This window comes from Cydia pomonella, chromosome 26, assembly GCF_033807575.1.
Source record: "Cydia pomonella isolate Wapato2018A chromosome 26, ilCydPomo1, whole genome shotgun sequence".
In the NCBI taxonomy this organism is placed as follows: domain Eukaryota; kingdom Metazoa; phylum Arthropoda; class Insecta; order Lepidoptera; family Tortricidae; genus Cydia; species Cydia pomonella.
The window spans coordinates 4,955,263-4,970,341 of record NC_084728.1 but is presented as its reverse complement, the minus strand read 5'-3'; the positions used below and the strand labels follow the sequence as shown (position 1 = coordinate 4,970,341).

At 36.8% G+C, this 15,079-nt stretch overlaps 1 protein-coding gene and 1 long non-coding RNA gene across 2 annotated transcripts; one reads left to right on the top strand and one right to left on the bottom strand.

The window, feature by feature from the left end:
• Positions 1–1,412: 1,412 nt before the first annotated feature.
• LOC133531857 (uncharacterized) lies at positions 1,413–4,360 on the top strand. The gene is made up of 3 exons (XM_061870251.1): positions 1,413–2,046; positions 2,496–2,681; positions 3,269–4,360. The coding sequence occupies exons 1-3, from the start codon at positions 1,855–1,857 to the stop codon at positions 4,358–4,360; spliced, it is 1,470 nt and encodes a 489-aa protein (XP_061726235.1). The 5' UTR covers positions 1,413–1,854.
• Positions 4,361–4,363: 3 nt separating this feature from the next.
• On the bottom strand, positions 4,364–5,665 carry LOC133532059 (uncharacterized). Its single transcript, XR_009801637.1, has 2 exons — positions 5,095–5,665; positions 4,364–4,829 (listed from the first exon to the last, which is right to left on the bottom strand). It is a non-coding gene; the product is annotated as an uncharacterized LOC133532059 (long non-coding RNA).
• Between the last annotated feature and the right edge of the window lie 9,414 nt (positions 5,666–15,079).

Here is a 15,079-nt window from a genome sequence, read left to right as displayed (position 1 = left end):
GATAAAACAATTACAATTATTACAATTCGTTTAATGAGGTTAATGAGTTCTAATGAGGTTAAAACCTGCAGATTATAAATGGTTCCACTGTAGTAGGGTCATTACCCACCGGTAAGGTGAATGCGGGAGAATTGCTACTTGTGTTTAGTGACAAATACATGATATAACACGAGATACCCGAAAGATTTTAACCACGCACTTCTGAAAGAAGGAAAAAATGAGTATATGTAAATTTCTCATAAACATTTTTTTTTCTTTGTTTAATGTATTTGTACCTAAAAATCAAATGTTATTAGTAAACCTGTCACCTTAAATTATTTTTTACTTTTTTTTGTAAAACCTACTTTATGCAGTATTATTTGTCACTTTTTAGGGTTCCGTAGTCAACTAGGAACCCTTATAGTTTCGCCATGTCCGTCTGTCTGTCTGTCTGTCTGTCCGAGGCTTTGCTCCGTGGTCGTTAGTGCTAGAAAGCTGAAATTTGGCATGGATATATAAATCAATAAAGCCGACAAAGTCGTACAATAAAATCTAAAAATTTAATTTTTTTTAGGGTACCTCCCCTACACGTAAAGTGGGGATGAAATTTTTTTTTCGCTTCAACCCTAGAGTGTGGGGTATCCTTGGAAAGGTCTTTCAAAAGTAATAGGGGTTTTCAAGAAAAAATTTTTGATAAATTGAATATATTCGGAGATAATCGCTCCGAAAGAAAAAAAAATGTGTCCCCCCCCCCTCTAACTTTTGAACCATTTTATAGTTGAGCTGAGAGCGCATACATGAAAATTATGCAATTATAGTTTGGTATACAAAATCTTAATTCAACCATCACAGTCGACGAGTAGAAAAATACCTTTTCATCACACTTGCTCGAAAAAGATCTTATTTCATGCAGGTGTACTGAAGGACAAAGGCCTATTTTGTTCCCGCGGGAGTTATGGATTGTGAAAAAAAGCTATAACTCCCTAGGAAGTTATAGCTTTTTTTTTTTAATTATGTCACTTATTCACTTAAACCAAGTAGCATACATGAGTTTTACTTTTAAATTACTGACGTTTATCATTTAATATTTTGGTTTATGATTAAAATTATTTAATTTGATTAATTTAACAGCAGTTTAAAATATTTTTACATAATTTTCAATCGTTTCAACCTGTCAAGACATTACAAAATGGCGGACAAATGTTTGATATGTCACCGTATTTAAGAATTATTTCGCTTAAAATTTAGTTTTTTCTTCGCAAGTGTGATGAAAAACATTGTGTGTAAGAATATTGCAAACTTGGGTCTTTAATTCCCTCCAGCCTGCAGCTGTCGGGTCTGCAGCTGTCCAAAACTTCACTTACCCCCCTCGTTGCACAATGTACTATTACAGAGATGTTCGAAATACTTACATAAATTTGAACTTCATAATGGGGAATGGATGAAAATATTAAATGTGCCTGATTATTTTTCTGGTCGTAGGAATAACCATTTCTAGTTACAGAAAAAAGTTACAGATTTTTTGGTTGCGTCATACATTTTATAAAAATAAAAACATTTTGCTTCACCGCACGTCCGGCCCATTACGGCTGTTAAGAGAACTTTCTAAGTCTTAAAAAGTTATCGCTATTTGAATCTGTGGAGCGCATGACATTGACAGTTGATTGACAGCTTGTCATTGTTCTCGCGGAATTCATAACCTTTTGTGCTCTCATTTGGTGAACTGGTTTCTTTGTATTTATGTGATTATTACGACTCGCTTCCCCACCCGGACCTCTGATTTTGCCTGCTCCAACGACGACCTACACTTTTGAACCCCGGACGACTGCACTGCAACTGAAACTGGACTATTAGTTTGGTACCGTGTTCATCACCATGAATACAAACACTTATAAACTATATAAAGATCCTAAAACATGCTTTATACCAACGTGCTCCAAGACTGATCTGAAAAACCCGGATTTGAAGTTTTTTACTGTAAGAAAAGAGCTGAAACAACGTTGGTGTCAATTGGTTGGCAGGAACTGTCCAAACCGAGCACTGTTTTGCTGTGCGGACCACTTAAATGTTAGTTACCTTGTTTTGTTTACCATTCTGTAAAAAAATGAATTACCCCCCATGTTAGTTTTGATGATATGGCATTTTTTTAAATTGTGGAATAATGGATGGAATAATTTATGGTAAGCTGGTAAAAAACAATTTTATTAATACATTACATTAATGTGGATGCTGCTATGTCATGTTTAAACCCTTTGTCATATCAATGAATTTTCACTTTGTATTAAAATAACATGTGGTATTTGTCAGTACATGGTGAACAAAAACACTATGAGGAAACTGGGCTGATCAAAACAATGCCTAGTTTCCTCCAGTTAAAAAAATGTGTGCCTATGCCAATACTTAATGTTATATTGCCCAGCAGACCCCAGGCTCCATAAGTGAGCTACAGCAAATACTGGGGAACATTTGGAAGATTATGACAACTGTTAGTTTAATGTTTTCTAATATTTTTACAGTTTGAAGAAGATTTGGAAAATTATGGACAATGGATCTCTGGTGCAAAGCCAAGACTGAAAATAAATGCCATACTTAAGAATTTTTCAAAAAAACCATTAAGTGCAATCAATAAGAATATTGAAGATCTTAATCGGCCATCAACTTCAAGTGCTGCTGACAATGCTGGCATGCAGGTCTCTGACAGTGTAAATATTCACAATAGTGTTGCGCACATAAATGTATTAATATTATTGGGTATAGTTAATCTGACACACTGAATTTAAATTCCAACTTTACTTTGCTACCTGTGCTAATTATTTATTTTTTTAAATTTTTCTTAAATCACTAATTTACAAGTTCTAATGTATGGTAACGTAGTATTGTTAAATAAGCACTTGACCTGCTCTAGCACGTGATTGGCGCGACAGTATCTCGCGCCGAGATAGACTACCCGCCCCTCTTAAATTAACATAGAAAAAGACGGGTAGTCTATCTCGCTGCGAGATACTGTAGCGCCAGTCATGTGCTAGGCCTACTGAAAAAGTATAGGTAAAAATTACTAGTGGTCTTTGTGCATGAAGATGTATTTATAGAACACAGGAATGGATATAATGTCAAATATTTATATACAAATGCACCTACTACAACTTGTGTGGCTTTAATAATTTGAATTTAATAAATGCACACTTTCCTTACCTAAAAATAAACTTTTACCTGTTTCTGTGATTGTTAAATTGTAGGGTCACAAGTTGCATTATATTTTGTTTATTTATTCTTTGCATTTTTGTTTCAGATAGATGCAGCTATACAGTGTGATAAAAGAATAGGTGTTTCAAACAAGTTTGTTTTGGCCCAGCCGAAGACTCAAACCATAGCTACTCAATTCCGTGGGCGAAAAATAAAAGAAAGTGTGATGCCATCACGAATGATGCAACTACCGAACACTGAGAAGAGTCCCAATCAATCACCATCCTTGTTTGGGACATCCAACTTCGACTCGTCTTCGAGTGCTCAACAAGAGGATATTGAAAAACGTGGCAGGGAGCACCTACTAAAAATTATTACTAACAAACCCAAAATGTTTTTAGGTCTGCCAAAAAGCTTTTGGTGGATTATTAATTTCATTGCCCAGGAGTGCTCTTGTTTGGCATTTCATATTATCATATGTCTATTTAAATTAAAAAACAATGACTCTTTTGCTAGGATGAGTGAAGAATTTCAAATGGCCAGGTCAACCATACATTTAGTGTTTGAAATAGTTTTGTCCACATACTTTCAAAATTGTATATATTTACCACCACTATCAGAAATAAAAATTTTTTTACCATTAGCATTTAAAATCAGATATTCGAATGTACAGTGTATTATAGACTGTTTCGAGATTCAAATAGAAAAACCCAGCGATCCAGAGAAGCAGGCGCAGACTTGGTCGCAGTACAAATCATGCAACACGATGAAATATTTGATTGGCTGCACACCCGCTGGATACATTTCATTCATCTCACAGGGTTATGGGGGACGTACATCTGATAAAGCCATCACGAAGAACAGTTGCTTTGTTGATGTACTTCCCCTAAATGCAGTAATCATGGCCGATCGTGGTTTTAAGGAGATTGAATCACTCTTAATCACAAAAAATGGAAAACTCTTAAGACCTCCTAGTGTCTTCGCCAATCAAAAAATGACAAAAAAAGACGTAATTAAAACTAAGGTGATTGCCAGTTTGAGGGTGCACGTTGAGCGTGTAATTAGGAGATTACGGGAATTCCATATGTTAAAACCCCACTCTGTGGTTAATAACAAACATTTAAAATATTTGGACGACCTGGTCATTATAGCTTGCGGATTAAGTAATCTTCAGAATCCAATAATAAAAGACGTTTGATGATATTATGTTGTTTTATTTTATCATATACCATAGGTAACCTCGAGTAGTAGGCAGGTAAGTCCAGTTCCTAGGCCATATATGTAGAGGGTAAGGCCAAATTAGCCTCCAAAAAGCTTTGGGGTGCTAGATAGATTTATAAATGAGACAGTATTTCACACCGGCCCACAGCTTTATAAGCGCCCCCACATGGAATACTGTTCTCATCTATGGCCAGGGGCACCCCAGTACTAGCTTCTCCCTCCGGATCGCATCCCAAGTGAAGTCGGCTGCCTGCGTATTTCAGATTGGCTCGACTCCTTGGCACTGCATATAGGTGTAGCCTCGTTCTAAATGGAACATCACAACATAGTATTTGCTTGTTATTCTTTGTTCAGGAACAACTTTAGCTCTCACATCACAAAGATTCCCAGTCCGCTTTGTTTCAACATATCCAATAGCAGTCTCAACATATGATTCTCTTGAAGACCTTAAACAAACAAACAATTAAGTACTTTCTCCTTTTATAACAAAATAGGATTAATGTTACCAATTTAAAGGAACCACAGACACTTTAAAGCAAATTTAAATATGTGATTACTTTGCTACAAAATGAAAAATGTCCAAAATTTATATTGTTTTAATTTGAAACATTTTATGAAAAATGACCCAGGTCCCGCGTGTTAATTTTTCGCTTGCCAGGTCAATATCAAGATAAAGCGCGGTAATGAGATAGGGGTTAGGTTGATACTTACGACAAAGTTTTGGCATCTCTTATTTCACCGGCATTATGTTTGTCGCTATTCTTCATAAACTCCATAAGCATATATGGGTCTACTATTGGCAAATTAGATGAGTTTGCTCTAACAAAAGCAGCGGTATCCATGTTTGCAGAATTCAAATGCCAGGGGTCGTCGAAATTGCTATCAAAATCAGGTCCGGGGTTCAAAAGCGAAGGTCGTCGTTGGAGCAGGCAAAATCAGAGGTCCGGGTGGGGAAGCGAGTCGTAATAATCACATAAATACAAAGAAACCAGTTCACCAGATGAGAGCACAAAAGGTTATGAATTCCGCGAGAACAATGACAAGCTGTCAATCAACTGTCAATGTCATGCGCTCCACAGATTCAAATAGCGATAACTTTTTAAGACTTAGAAAGTTCTCTTAACAGCCGTAATGGGCCGGACGTGCGGTGAAGCAAAATGTTTTTATTTTTATAAAATGTATGACGCAACCAAAAAATCTGTAACTTTTTTCTGTAACTAGAAATGGTTATTCCTATGACCAGAAAAATAATCAGGCACATTTAATATTTTCATCCATTCCCCATTACTTACATAAATTTGCTTTGCTTCATTTTCACTGATAAGATAAAGTTTATGGTTATGCTGTCCATAATGTGCGGTTTTTCAATGCATCACAGAGGGTTTATGAAACATGTAGACAAAAGCACGTATGAAAAATGTCATTTTGACAGATTGTTTCGTACAGTGTTAATCATTTTTTTACTGCTTCGTTTGTTCTCGGTTTATTTTAATAAGTTGTGTGTCGGTTTTATATATAGGGGCCATATGGTTGTTTTTGGGTTAATGGCAGTTTAAAGATGCAGCGCGTAGGTTTGCAGCAGTTTCGATTTACGATTACATTGTTAGGAATGTAGTAATAGTAGATTACGATACAATTGCGAAAAATAGGAAATTCGAAACGAGTGGCGATAAATTGAAACACGATCAAAGGGAGTGTTTTAAATCGACACAAGTTGCGAATTACCTATTCGCACATGTATCGTACAACGTTTTACAGTACATATGGCCCGTTAAATGTTCGACACAGTAACGTAATATGCTAATTTACACACAAGTGCGGTAAAGTAGCACCATATGTACTGCAAAACACTTTATTGTTATAAAATGAAAACAAAACAGGAAAAAATACTCGTCATTAGTACTAAGGCGAACTTCGCTTTAAAAGGGCCCACTAATTACCAGTTCGCCGGACGATCGGCCTGTCAGCTTTTGCGAATGCTGACAGGCCGATATCGTCCGGCGAACTGGTAATCAATGGGCCCCTTAAGGGATCTCTTCCAGTTAACCTTTGAAAACAACAGCAGTTAACCTTTGGAATGTAACAATATCGCTGCTGGTAGCTAAGCGGTAAAGGCGTGCGACTTTCAATCCGGAGATCGCGGGTTCAAACTCTGGCTTGTACCAATAAATTTTTCAGAACTTATGTACGATATAGGTTTACGGCCCGATTCGAAAAATGATTAAGACACGTTTAAGATCTTGGAAAGATCTTGAAAAGATCGATAATTAAACGATATGTCAAAATTGACGTTTATTTCGAATCCGCGGTGATCCCAATAAGATCTAGCTACGATATTTCTAACGTCAGAGTGACATTGGTTGCCCGAATCGAGCTGCTTCTGTCAAGTATACGACATACAAACGATATCTAAATGAGAACTTATCTAAAACAGAACTTATCGTTATCGTATTTCATTCTTCGATTTTGGCCGTTAGATTTTTTTATTCCACGATGAAAAATACACTGGTCACAAAATTAGAATCGCGAGCTGTAGAAGAAAAATCCGGACATACGAAAACAGATTGTCCGAGTCAATACGACGAGACGAGTTTGCCTAAAGGTTGACTGGTAGAGAATGACTCATGGCATTAAGTCCGCCTTTTGTACTATAAGGGTTTCTTTTGTGCAATAAAGATTAAATAAATAAATAAATAAAATAAAACGGAAATCGCTAAGGCTTCGGTCAAAAAAAACTGTGGGTTCAGCTGAGCGAACAATTCGCCCGCGCTCGCCGAGCGACACAAATGCCACGCCATTTTGATGGAGTATGCGGTATGTTAATCTTTGCATATCTAATTTAAAATCTGGACTTAATTTCGCAGCTTGCCGCTGAAAATTGAATTGTAGGAGCAGTTTTTTGGCATCCTATTTTTTAGAAATAAAATAAAAAATAATGGATAGAAAAATAAAACAAAACAGTGCACAAAGTACGTACTTTTTTTATTACTACGTTGGTGGCAAACAAGCATACGGCCCGCCAGATGGTAAGCAGTCCCCGTAGCATATGTACGCCTGCAACTCCAGAGGAGTTAAATGCGCATACTTAGCAGTAACAGCATTCATTATAATATATGGTGGCGGCTAATCGTAAAATCGGGCAGATCAAGATATTCCTAGGCATATCATAAAACGTCGCTATTTCATGATCTGACTAGAGACTACCAGCCAAATCGTTCAAACCTCAACGTATGACGATTTGCCTGGCGACGTCGAAGGTGGTTAATATTAATACCTAAACTAGATATTATAATGGCACCACTTTTTGATATTTAACAAATTTAGCACATATCAGTGAAAGAATAAGGATCAAAAGCTTTAATCATGTGTCGAAAGATGGCAGTATATTTACTGTGGCTACAAAATTTTCTTTAACAATCCACCTCTATTTCAAATTCTGTTGTTATAGTAATCCTCTGTACATATCTATTATGCACAGTCACGTCTGAAAATATCGATACGGACAAAGTGCTAAAAATATGTATTCACGCACCTTAATGCCCATATATTAAGGTAGAGTATACATATTTTTGGCACTTTATTTGGCACTATATTTTCAGACGTGACTATATTGTTATTGTAAACAAAATCTTGATATATAAAAAAAATATCTAGGGCCTAAAATCTAGACAGGAAAATATAGTGAACCTTTGTATGGAAAAATGAACACTAATATTTTCTCTTAAGCCTTCAAAAATCTCATTTAAACAGCTTTTCTTTTCCCCGTCCTGATAATCCCGCACAGTATTGCCAAATTTACATACCAATTTGACCAAAGAAATACATATGTATACATCTATATGTATAGGTATGATACCACCCCAAGATAAAGAGCTCTCCTCTTTTAAATGAATTAAAAACACTCGAGAGGCGGGAGTAATAAAATTATCACAATTAAAAGATAATTTACAGTACTTATTCTAATTCCTTCGATTTAGACGTTTTAGGGCAAATAAAGTTGCTTCATCTTATTTCCGAAAGTTAAAATGACTAACTCTTAATTTCTGGTTTGGTAAAGTAAATCGCCTAAAATATTCATAATTTTTGGGCAAGTACAAGAAGACAAATAGGAACTTGAATATCTTTATTACCTATACAGACTTGATGATGCATTATATACTAAGACCCGATGAGATGGGGTCGTTAAAAGACAAAACCAGTGATCATTTCATCATCTCTGTACAAACGCACGCAAGCAAAAACGGCCAAATAGGGTAGTTTCCAATTTTTTGAAACGCTTGTATTACGTTCTATATTAACTAAAAGTTACCCTAAAATTCAACTTTTATACTAAAAACGGCTTTAAATATGTTAAATTAACAAAATATATTTTGACAGATGCTTTGGCGCCCAAAACGCTCTTTGAAAATTGTGTGACGTCACAGTTTACGGTTTGACACATAACTACATACACACGTAGAAGATACGAACTGTCAACTGACATTTGTCATTTGTTGTTTATCGCCTAACTGTCAACAGTGTCAATCCGAGAGTTGTGACGTCATCAGAATCTTCAATGACGTTTCGAGTTTGGTGACGTGACGTGTGCCAAAAGATATTTTAAATTCAATATTTACAAAAAATATGGTCATTACAGGTCCCGTAACAGTAGTTTAACATGTTCTTATAATCCAAAAGAATTTATTGGGATACAATTCTGCCCTAAGATTTGTAGATGGAAACAACCCTATTGACTAAGGCCGCAAAGAAAAGTTTGGTACTCAATACACCAATTTTCCCAAAAATAAAACAGTCCAACAAAGATTTCATTACTATTTTGTTTTCAAAATTTGGTTCCGATTGGTTAAGTTTTGGAGGAGGAAACAGTCAAGTACGAAACTTTGAGTATTGAGATTTTAACGCAGGAGTTTTCGCCTAAGCTGCAGTTGTCCGTATTTGGTATCGCACTAATTTGAGGTACTGCCCTCGTCACCATGACGGAGGTACCTAAAATTTTCACATCTGAGAAGGGGCTTAGCTGGCCTTTCCTTTTAAGAACTTATACTTTATACAATTAAATCTGTGTATCTAGACTGTATGATGGATGTAAAGAATGACAGCGAGCGAATTATTGTTTATTCTTCGTAATTTCCCTTCCTCTTTGTCTCCTATGTAAGTCAAAACGGCGGATGAACCATGAATACTGGTACTGAACCAATTGATTTTCAAAATCCTTCCACGATAAACAATTGAAGAATATTAAAAAGGAAATTAGTAAAAAATCCTGAAAAACTCATTAGTACGAGCCTGGATTTGAATCCACAAACTCTGGTTGGGTAGGACATTTCACTCTAAGCTAAAAAGGCTACTTATAAGTGCCTGTGTTAAAATCTTCTGTCCTGTGAAGCAGTTACGTTTTCATTGGATCTCTCGCTTGCACTCATGGCGCCGTCCTACTGTTATCTCTTTTATTTATAGATCGGTAGTGAGGTTCGGAGGAGGAGGAAAAGTCAAAAGATCAAATTCTAGATCAGGTGAGGTATCATAATTATTAAACTGACTAAGTTTCTTAATATATATTTTCTCTCACTCACACTTAACCTGTTTTTACTACTGCATATTACAGATGATTTTGACCGAGAAGAGTTCTTATACTGTACCAAATATATATATTGTAGAATTATGCAGGCAGGCTAATGTTAATGTTGAACGAACGAGATTCGGAAGTGAATGGGAAGAGTAAGTGAATGAAAATAATGGACAATAATCGACGAAGAGACAGCACATAATTTATGGTGAGTATAATGGCGAGGACTTAAAAATTTTCGATAGCATTCAAAAAGGACCATGACAGAGCATGGAAATTGTATACTAAAGTGATCCAATTTTATTTGAATTAAGAAAATCTTATTTACACGACATATGTTGCTACTTTGCCGCACACGTGCGGGAATTAGCACTTTCTGTGCATATATCGAAACTTTAAAGAGCCATATGTACTGTGAAACGTTGTACGATACACGTGCGAATAGGTAATTCGCAACTCGTGTCGATTTAAAACAATCTTGTTTTTATTTATCATCACTCGTCCTATTTTCTGCACTTGTGTATGTACTTAACTTTTGTAACTGTAACTATTTTTAATTATTTGTATTTTATTTTTTGCATTATAATAATAAATAATAATTCAGCCTATATACGTCCCACTGCTGTGCACAGGCCTCCTCTCATGCTCGAGAGGGCTTGGACTATAGTCCCCACGCTATCCCAATGCGGATTGGGGAGTTCACATACACCTTTGAATTTCTTCCTAGATGTAAGCAGGTTATCTCACGATGTTTTCCTTCACCGAAAAGCTAGTGGTAAATATCAAATGATATTTCGCACATAAGTTTTTTTTTTATGGTAGAGGAGGCAAACGAGCAGACGGATCACCTGATGGTAAGCGATTACCGCCGCCCATGACACCTGCAACACCAGAGGGGTTGTAAGTGCGTTGCCGGAATTTAAGATGGGAGTACGCTTTTTTCTTGAAGGTTTGAAGGTCGTATCGGTCCGGAAATACCGCAGGCGACAGTTCATTCCACAGTTTAGCTGTGCGGGGCAGTAAGTTCCTGGAGAAATGCACAGTTGAGGACTACCAACCTTCTAAGTGGTGAGGATGGAAATGTTGTCGCGTAGGGCGATGTGCGGGCGCACCTGCGCCTTATAAAGCTGTAGGCGTTGGGCCGGTGTGAAATACTGTCCCGATCTGTTGAGCACACCGAGCTTTTTTGAGGCTAATTTAGCCTTTCTCTAGAGCTTTCTCTTTCTTTAGTTTCAAATAACCTATTGGTACGAACCAGGATTTGAATAAATGAAATATAACCTAATTAAAAATAGAACTAGTTTCAAACTTTCCAAGCTTTAGTTTTGTATGGGTGGCACAACATTGATATGAGCATTTAACATATGTAGGTACATCTTAACTATGTACATGTAACTATGTATTTAGTTAGTTAGTGCTTCTGGGCATTTTCCGCAAATCGCTACTCTAACCACTCCAGCTCCTCCACGAAGCCTAGCAAGGCTTTCACGTTGCTAACTGCCTCCCTTAGTGTGCACAGAACATAGTTAAGTAAGTAATTGGGTGAGACAACTTTTTAGTTTCAAACTTTTTAGTATGCTTGCGGTTAATTGTTTCGGGAAAAACCTACTCTTGAAATCTTGATTTTATACTACTTTAATTATTATTTGCGTTAACGGGACTTAAGGTGTTGCAGGTTGAGGAAGCAGTTTTTGAAAAAAAAAGCTTTTTTTATCATTATACACCCTCCATCAGGTGAGATTGTGGTCAAATGCTTACCTTTTCGGAATAAAAAAAAAATATATATATATGGTTGGCAAACATTTAATTTGACGACCGGTCTGGCCTAGTGGGTAGTGACCCTGCCTACGAAGCTGATGGTCCCGGGTTCAAATCCTGGTAAGGGCATGTATTCGTGTGATGAGTATGGATATTTTTTCCTAAGTCATGGGTGTTTTCTATGTATTTATATATTATATATATCGTTGTCTAAGTACCCTCAACACAAGTCTTGTTGAGCTTACTGTGGGACTTAGTCAATTTGTCTAATACTCGTAATGTCCTATGATATTTATTTTATTTTATTAGCAACCTTAAGGTATTTCTCTACTAAGCACCATTATTTCCGAAAACCCCCATATATCAAGCATGTTATAAAATATAATACTTTTTTTTTTCTAAGTAACTGGGCCACTCTTGCCGGGAACAACGCGACAAAAGAACACAAAAGAACACAAAAGAGAAAAAGTGAATCCACCCAGGTTCAGAGAAACCCCTAAATTCCAAAAGTAGGTCAAATAAAATTAAGGCAAGGTAACTATTTAAATGTATAATGTGTATATTGTTCGTATGCAGTACGAAGAGATTACTTACCTAGTAGATGGAGCATGTAGATAAGAGCATTTTCGCTCATTAAGTCGTAATGCCATAACTAATTTTACAGTACATATGGTGCTACTTTCCGTACATTATGTAACTATGTCGAAAAGTTAGTGTCATATGTACTGTAAAACGTTGTACGATACGTGTGCGAATAGGTAATTCACAATACGTGCCGATTTTCCTATTTTTCGCACTTGTGTCGTAAATAACTATTACAGTACATATGGTGCTACTTTACCGCACTAGTGCGATATATAGCACATCGTGTATTCGTGTCATTTACGACGACGCGTGCCTTGACTCGTATTGTGATGTTATTAAAGGTTAGATTTGACAAATCTGAGCGTCATCGTAGATGACATGAACTACGTAGCTATGTCAAAAATTTAAAAGGCCGCGTACTGTAAAACGTTGTAAGATACATGTGCGAATTTCCTATTTTTCGCACTTATATCGTAATGTACTATAGCATGAGTGGCAGCGTAGTGGTAATTTTATTAACCCTCGACGCAAATAGAGTTTGATAGCTGCGTGTGTCACGGTAGCTTTTAAACGGATGATCCGATTTGGATACGGTATTTTCTATTTCAAAGCAGCTTATCTAGCTGTAGTTTTTTGACATGTTTTATCATAATCGGTCCATCTTTTTGTGTGTTGGTGTTTTTCTTTTTTAATTTAAATTAAATGTTATGGTACATTTTCTCCTGAATACCAGACCAGCATATTGTCTTCCTATCGCCATACATACATACACACACATTCAAATTTGAGATCTTTCGCTTGCTCGGGTTGCGTATCAATATTAGCTCTAGCGGTTAAACAACAATTTGGGCCCCTTGTAAAATAATAGTTATTTGTTTTACAAGAGGGAAAAGTTGTTGTTTAACCGCTCGTGCTAATATTGATTACCCGAGCAAGCGAAAGATTCCAAAATTATCATTATTATTGGTTCGAGAAGTGGAATCTCGACAACGAATAAAGAACTTGTAGTGCGGAGTCTGTTGTTTGCAGTCTTTGCTACGTAGTTATATTGTATGCAAGGGGTTATGTGTTAGATCCGCCTGCAGCAAAGATAAACACGGTTAAATGGTTAAACGTGGTATTTCGTATGCAAACTAGGTTAAATAGTTTACCTTACCATGTTATTCTTGAAGCTTAGAGAGCATCGGCTTACGGGGACCACTGATTACCAGTTCGCCGGACGATATCGGCCTGTCAGTTATTCGCGATTGTCAGTTTACGAATAACTGACAGGCTGATGTCGTCTGGCGAACTGGGTTTTCTCTCTGGATATGAACACTATTGTAAATATTTTGACAATTTAATGTACAGTCAGCATCAAAAGTAGCGGATCAAATAACGCTTCATGAGTATCTACCATTCTATAACAGCTTAACAACTTGTAATGTTTTTAATATAGAACAACTACGACTGTAAAATATGTTTTTACGAAAAGTTATACGGAATATCAGATACTTTTGGCGCGTTGTTTCATCCGCTTCTTTTGATTCTGACTGTACCTACTTATATTTACCATATCTATGATATGTCCCTTCGTTGGATTTTATTTTTATTTACTTATAAAAATTAAGAGCACTTTTACAAATTTATGTATTGATTTTTTTCGCTCGTAAGTTTTATAATAAACAAAAAAATCGAAAAAAAAAAAGAAAAGGCATAGCTATGGTTAATAAACATAAAATTTAGGTAAAAATATTTTTCGTAATATTAATATCTAGAGAGTAAAATGAGGACTACGTTTGTATGAAGAAGCGGTTGTCCCCTTTCTTCTTAGTGGATGTCAAGACCCAATTCGTAGCCAATTTTACGAATCCTATACTTACCTACATACCGTAAGGACCCGGGTACGTCCTTAATCTACGTCCAAAAGAGAGGTATGGGCATTGTGAATGTTAGCTCGCTTTGTGTGGTAGGGCACAGCCAGTGGATGTCATTCCAGATCTAGAGCAGAGCGCAACTGGGGAAGTACCTCCACCTTACAGAAAACCGCAACCAAATAATACTAGACCCTACTCATAGTGTTGTGTTGCTGCCGGTGAGTAAGGTTGCCAGAGCTCAACGAGGGTGCGGAGTGTTAGGGTCAGTAACGCGCATGTAACTCCTCTGGAATTGCAGGCGTTCATAGGCTACGGAGACTGCTTACCATCAGGCGGGCCGTAGGCTTGTTTGCCACCGACGCATTATAAAAAAAATACTGACTCGTATTCTATGATAGAACAGATTAGATTCCATCTGCATGAATCTGTCTGTTATCGGTTTGTAAAGTTGTTTGCAACTGACACTGAATAAAACGAAAGCCTGAAAAAGTTTTCTAACGAAATAGAGTATGAATATTCAAAAGGTAGCGTGTCAATTTGGCAGGTTTCTGCCTGTTTGTGTCTATTCACAGTTCGCGGTAGCCCGCTTGAACAGAATGGGGTTGGCAACTGTCAAAGGTTTGCATAGATGGCGCCATCATAGCTTGCCCCTGTCTCTAGTTTTGTTCTATGAGATGTGGCTTAAAGTACTGGAATCCAGGTCACAAAATTCCAAAAAAAAAAACAAGAATTTGACACAATTCTAGGGATTGACAGGGCAAGCTATGATGGCGCCATCTGTTTAATACTTCGACCGGCCAACCCCATTAAAGCTTAATCCTCTATGCTTACTCTATGGTATGGTACTCTTAGTGAATGACTTCGCATATCGTTATTTTAGGAGATTGCCCTCCGCTGATTGGCCGTCCCCCTGGAAATCAGCGGAAGCGAA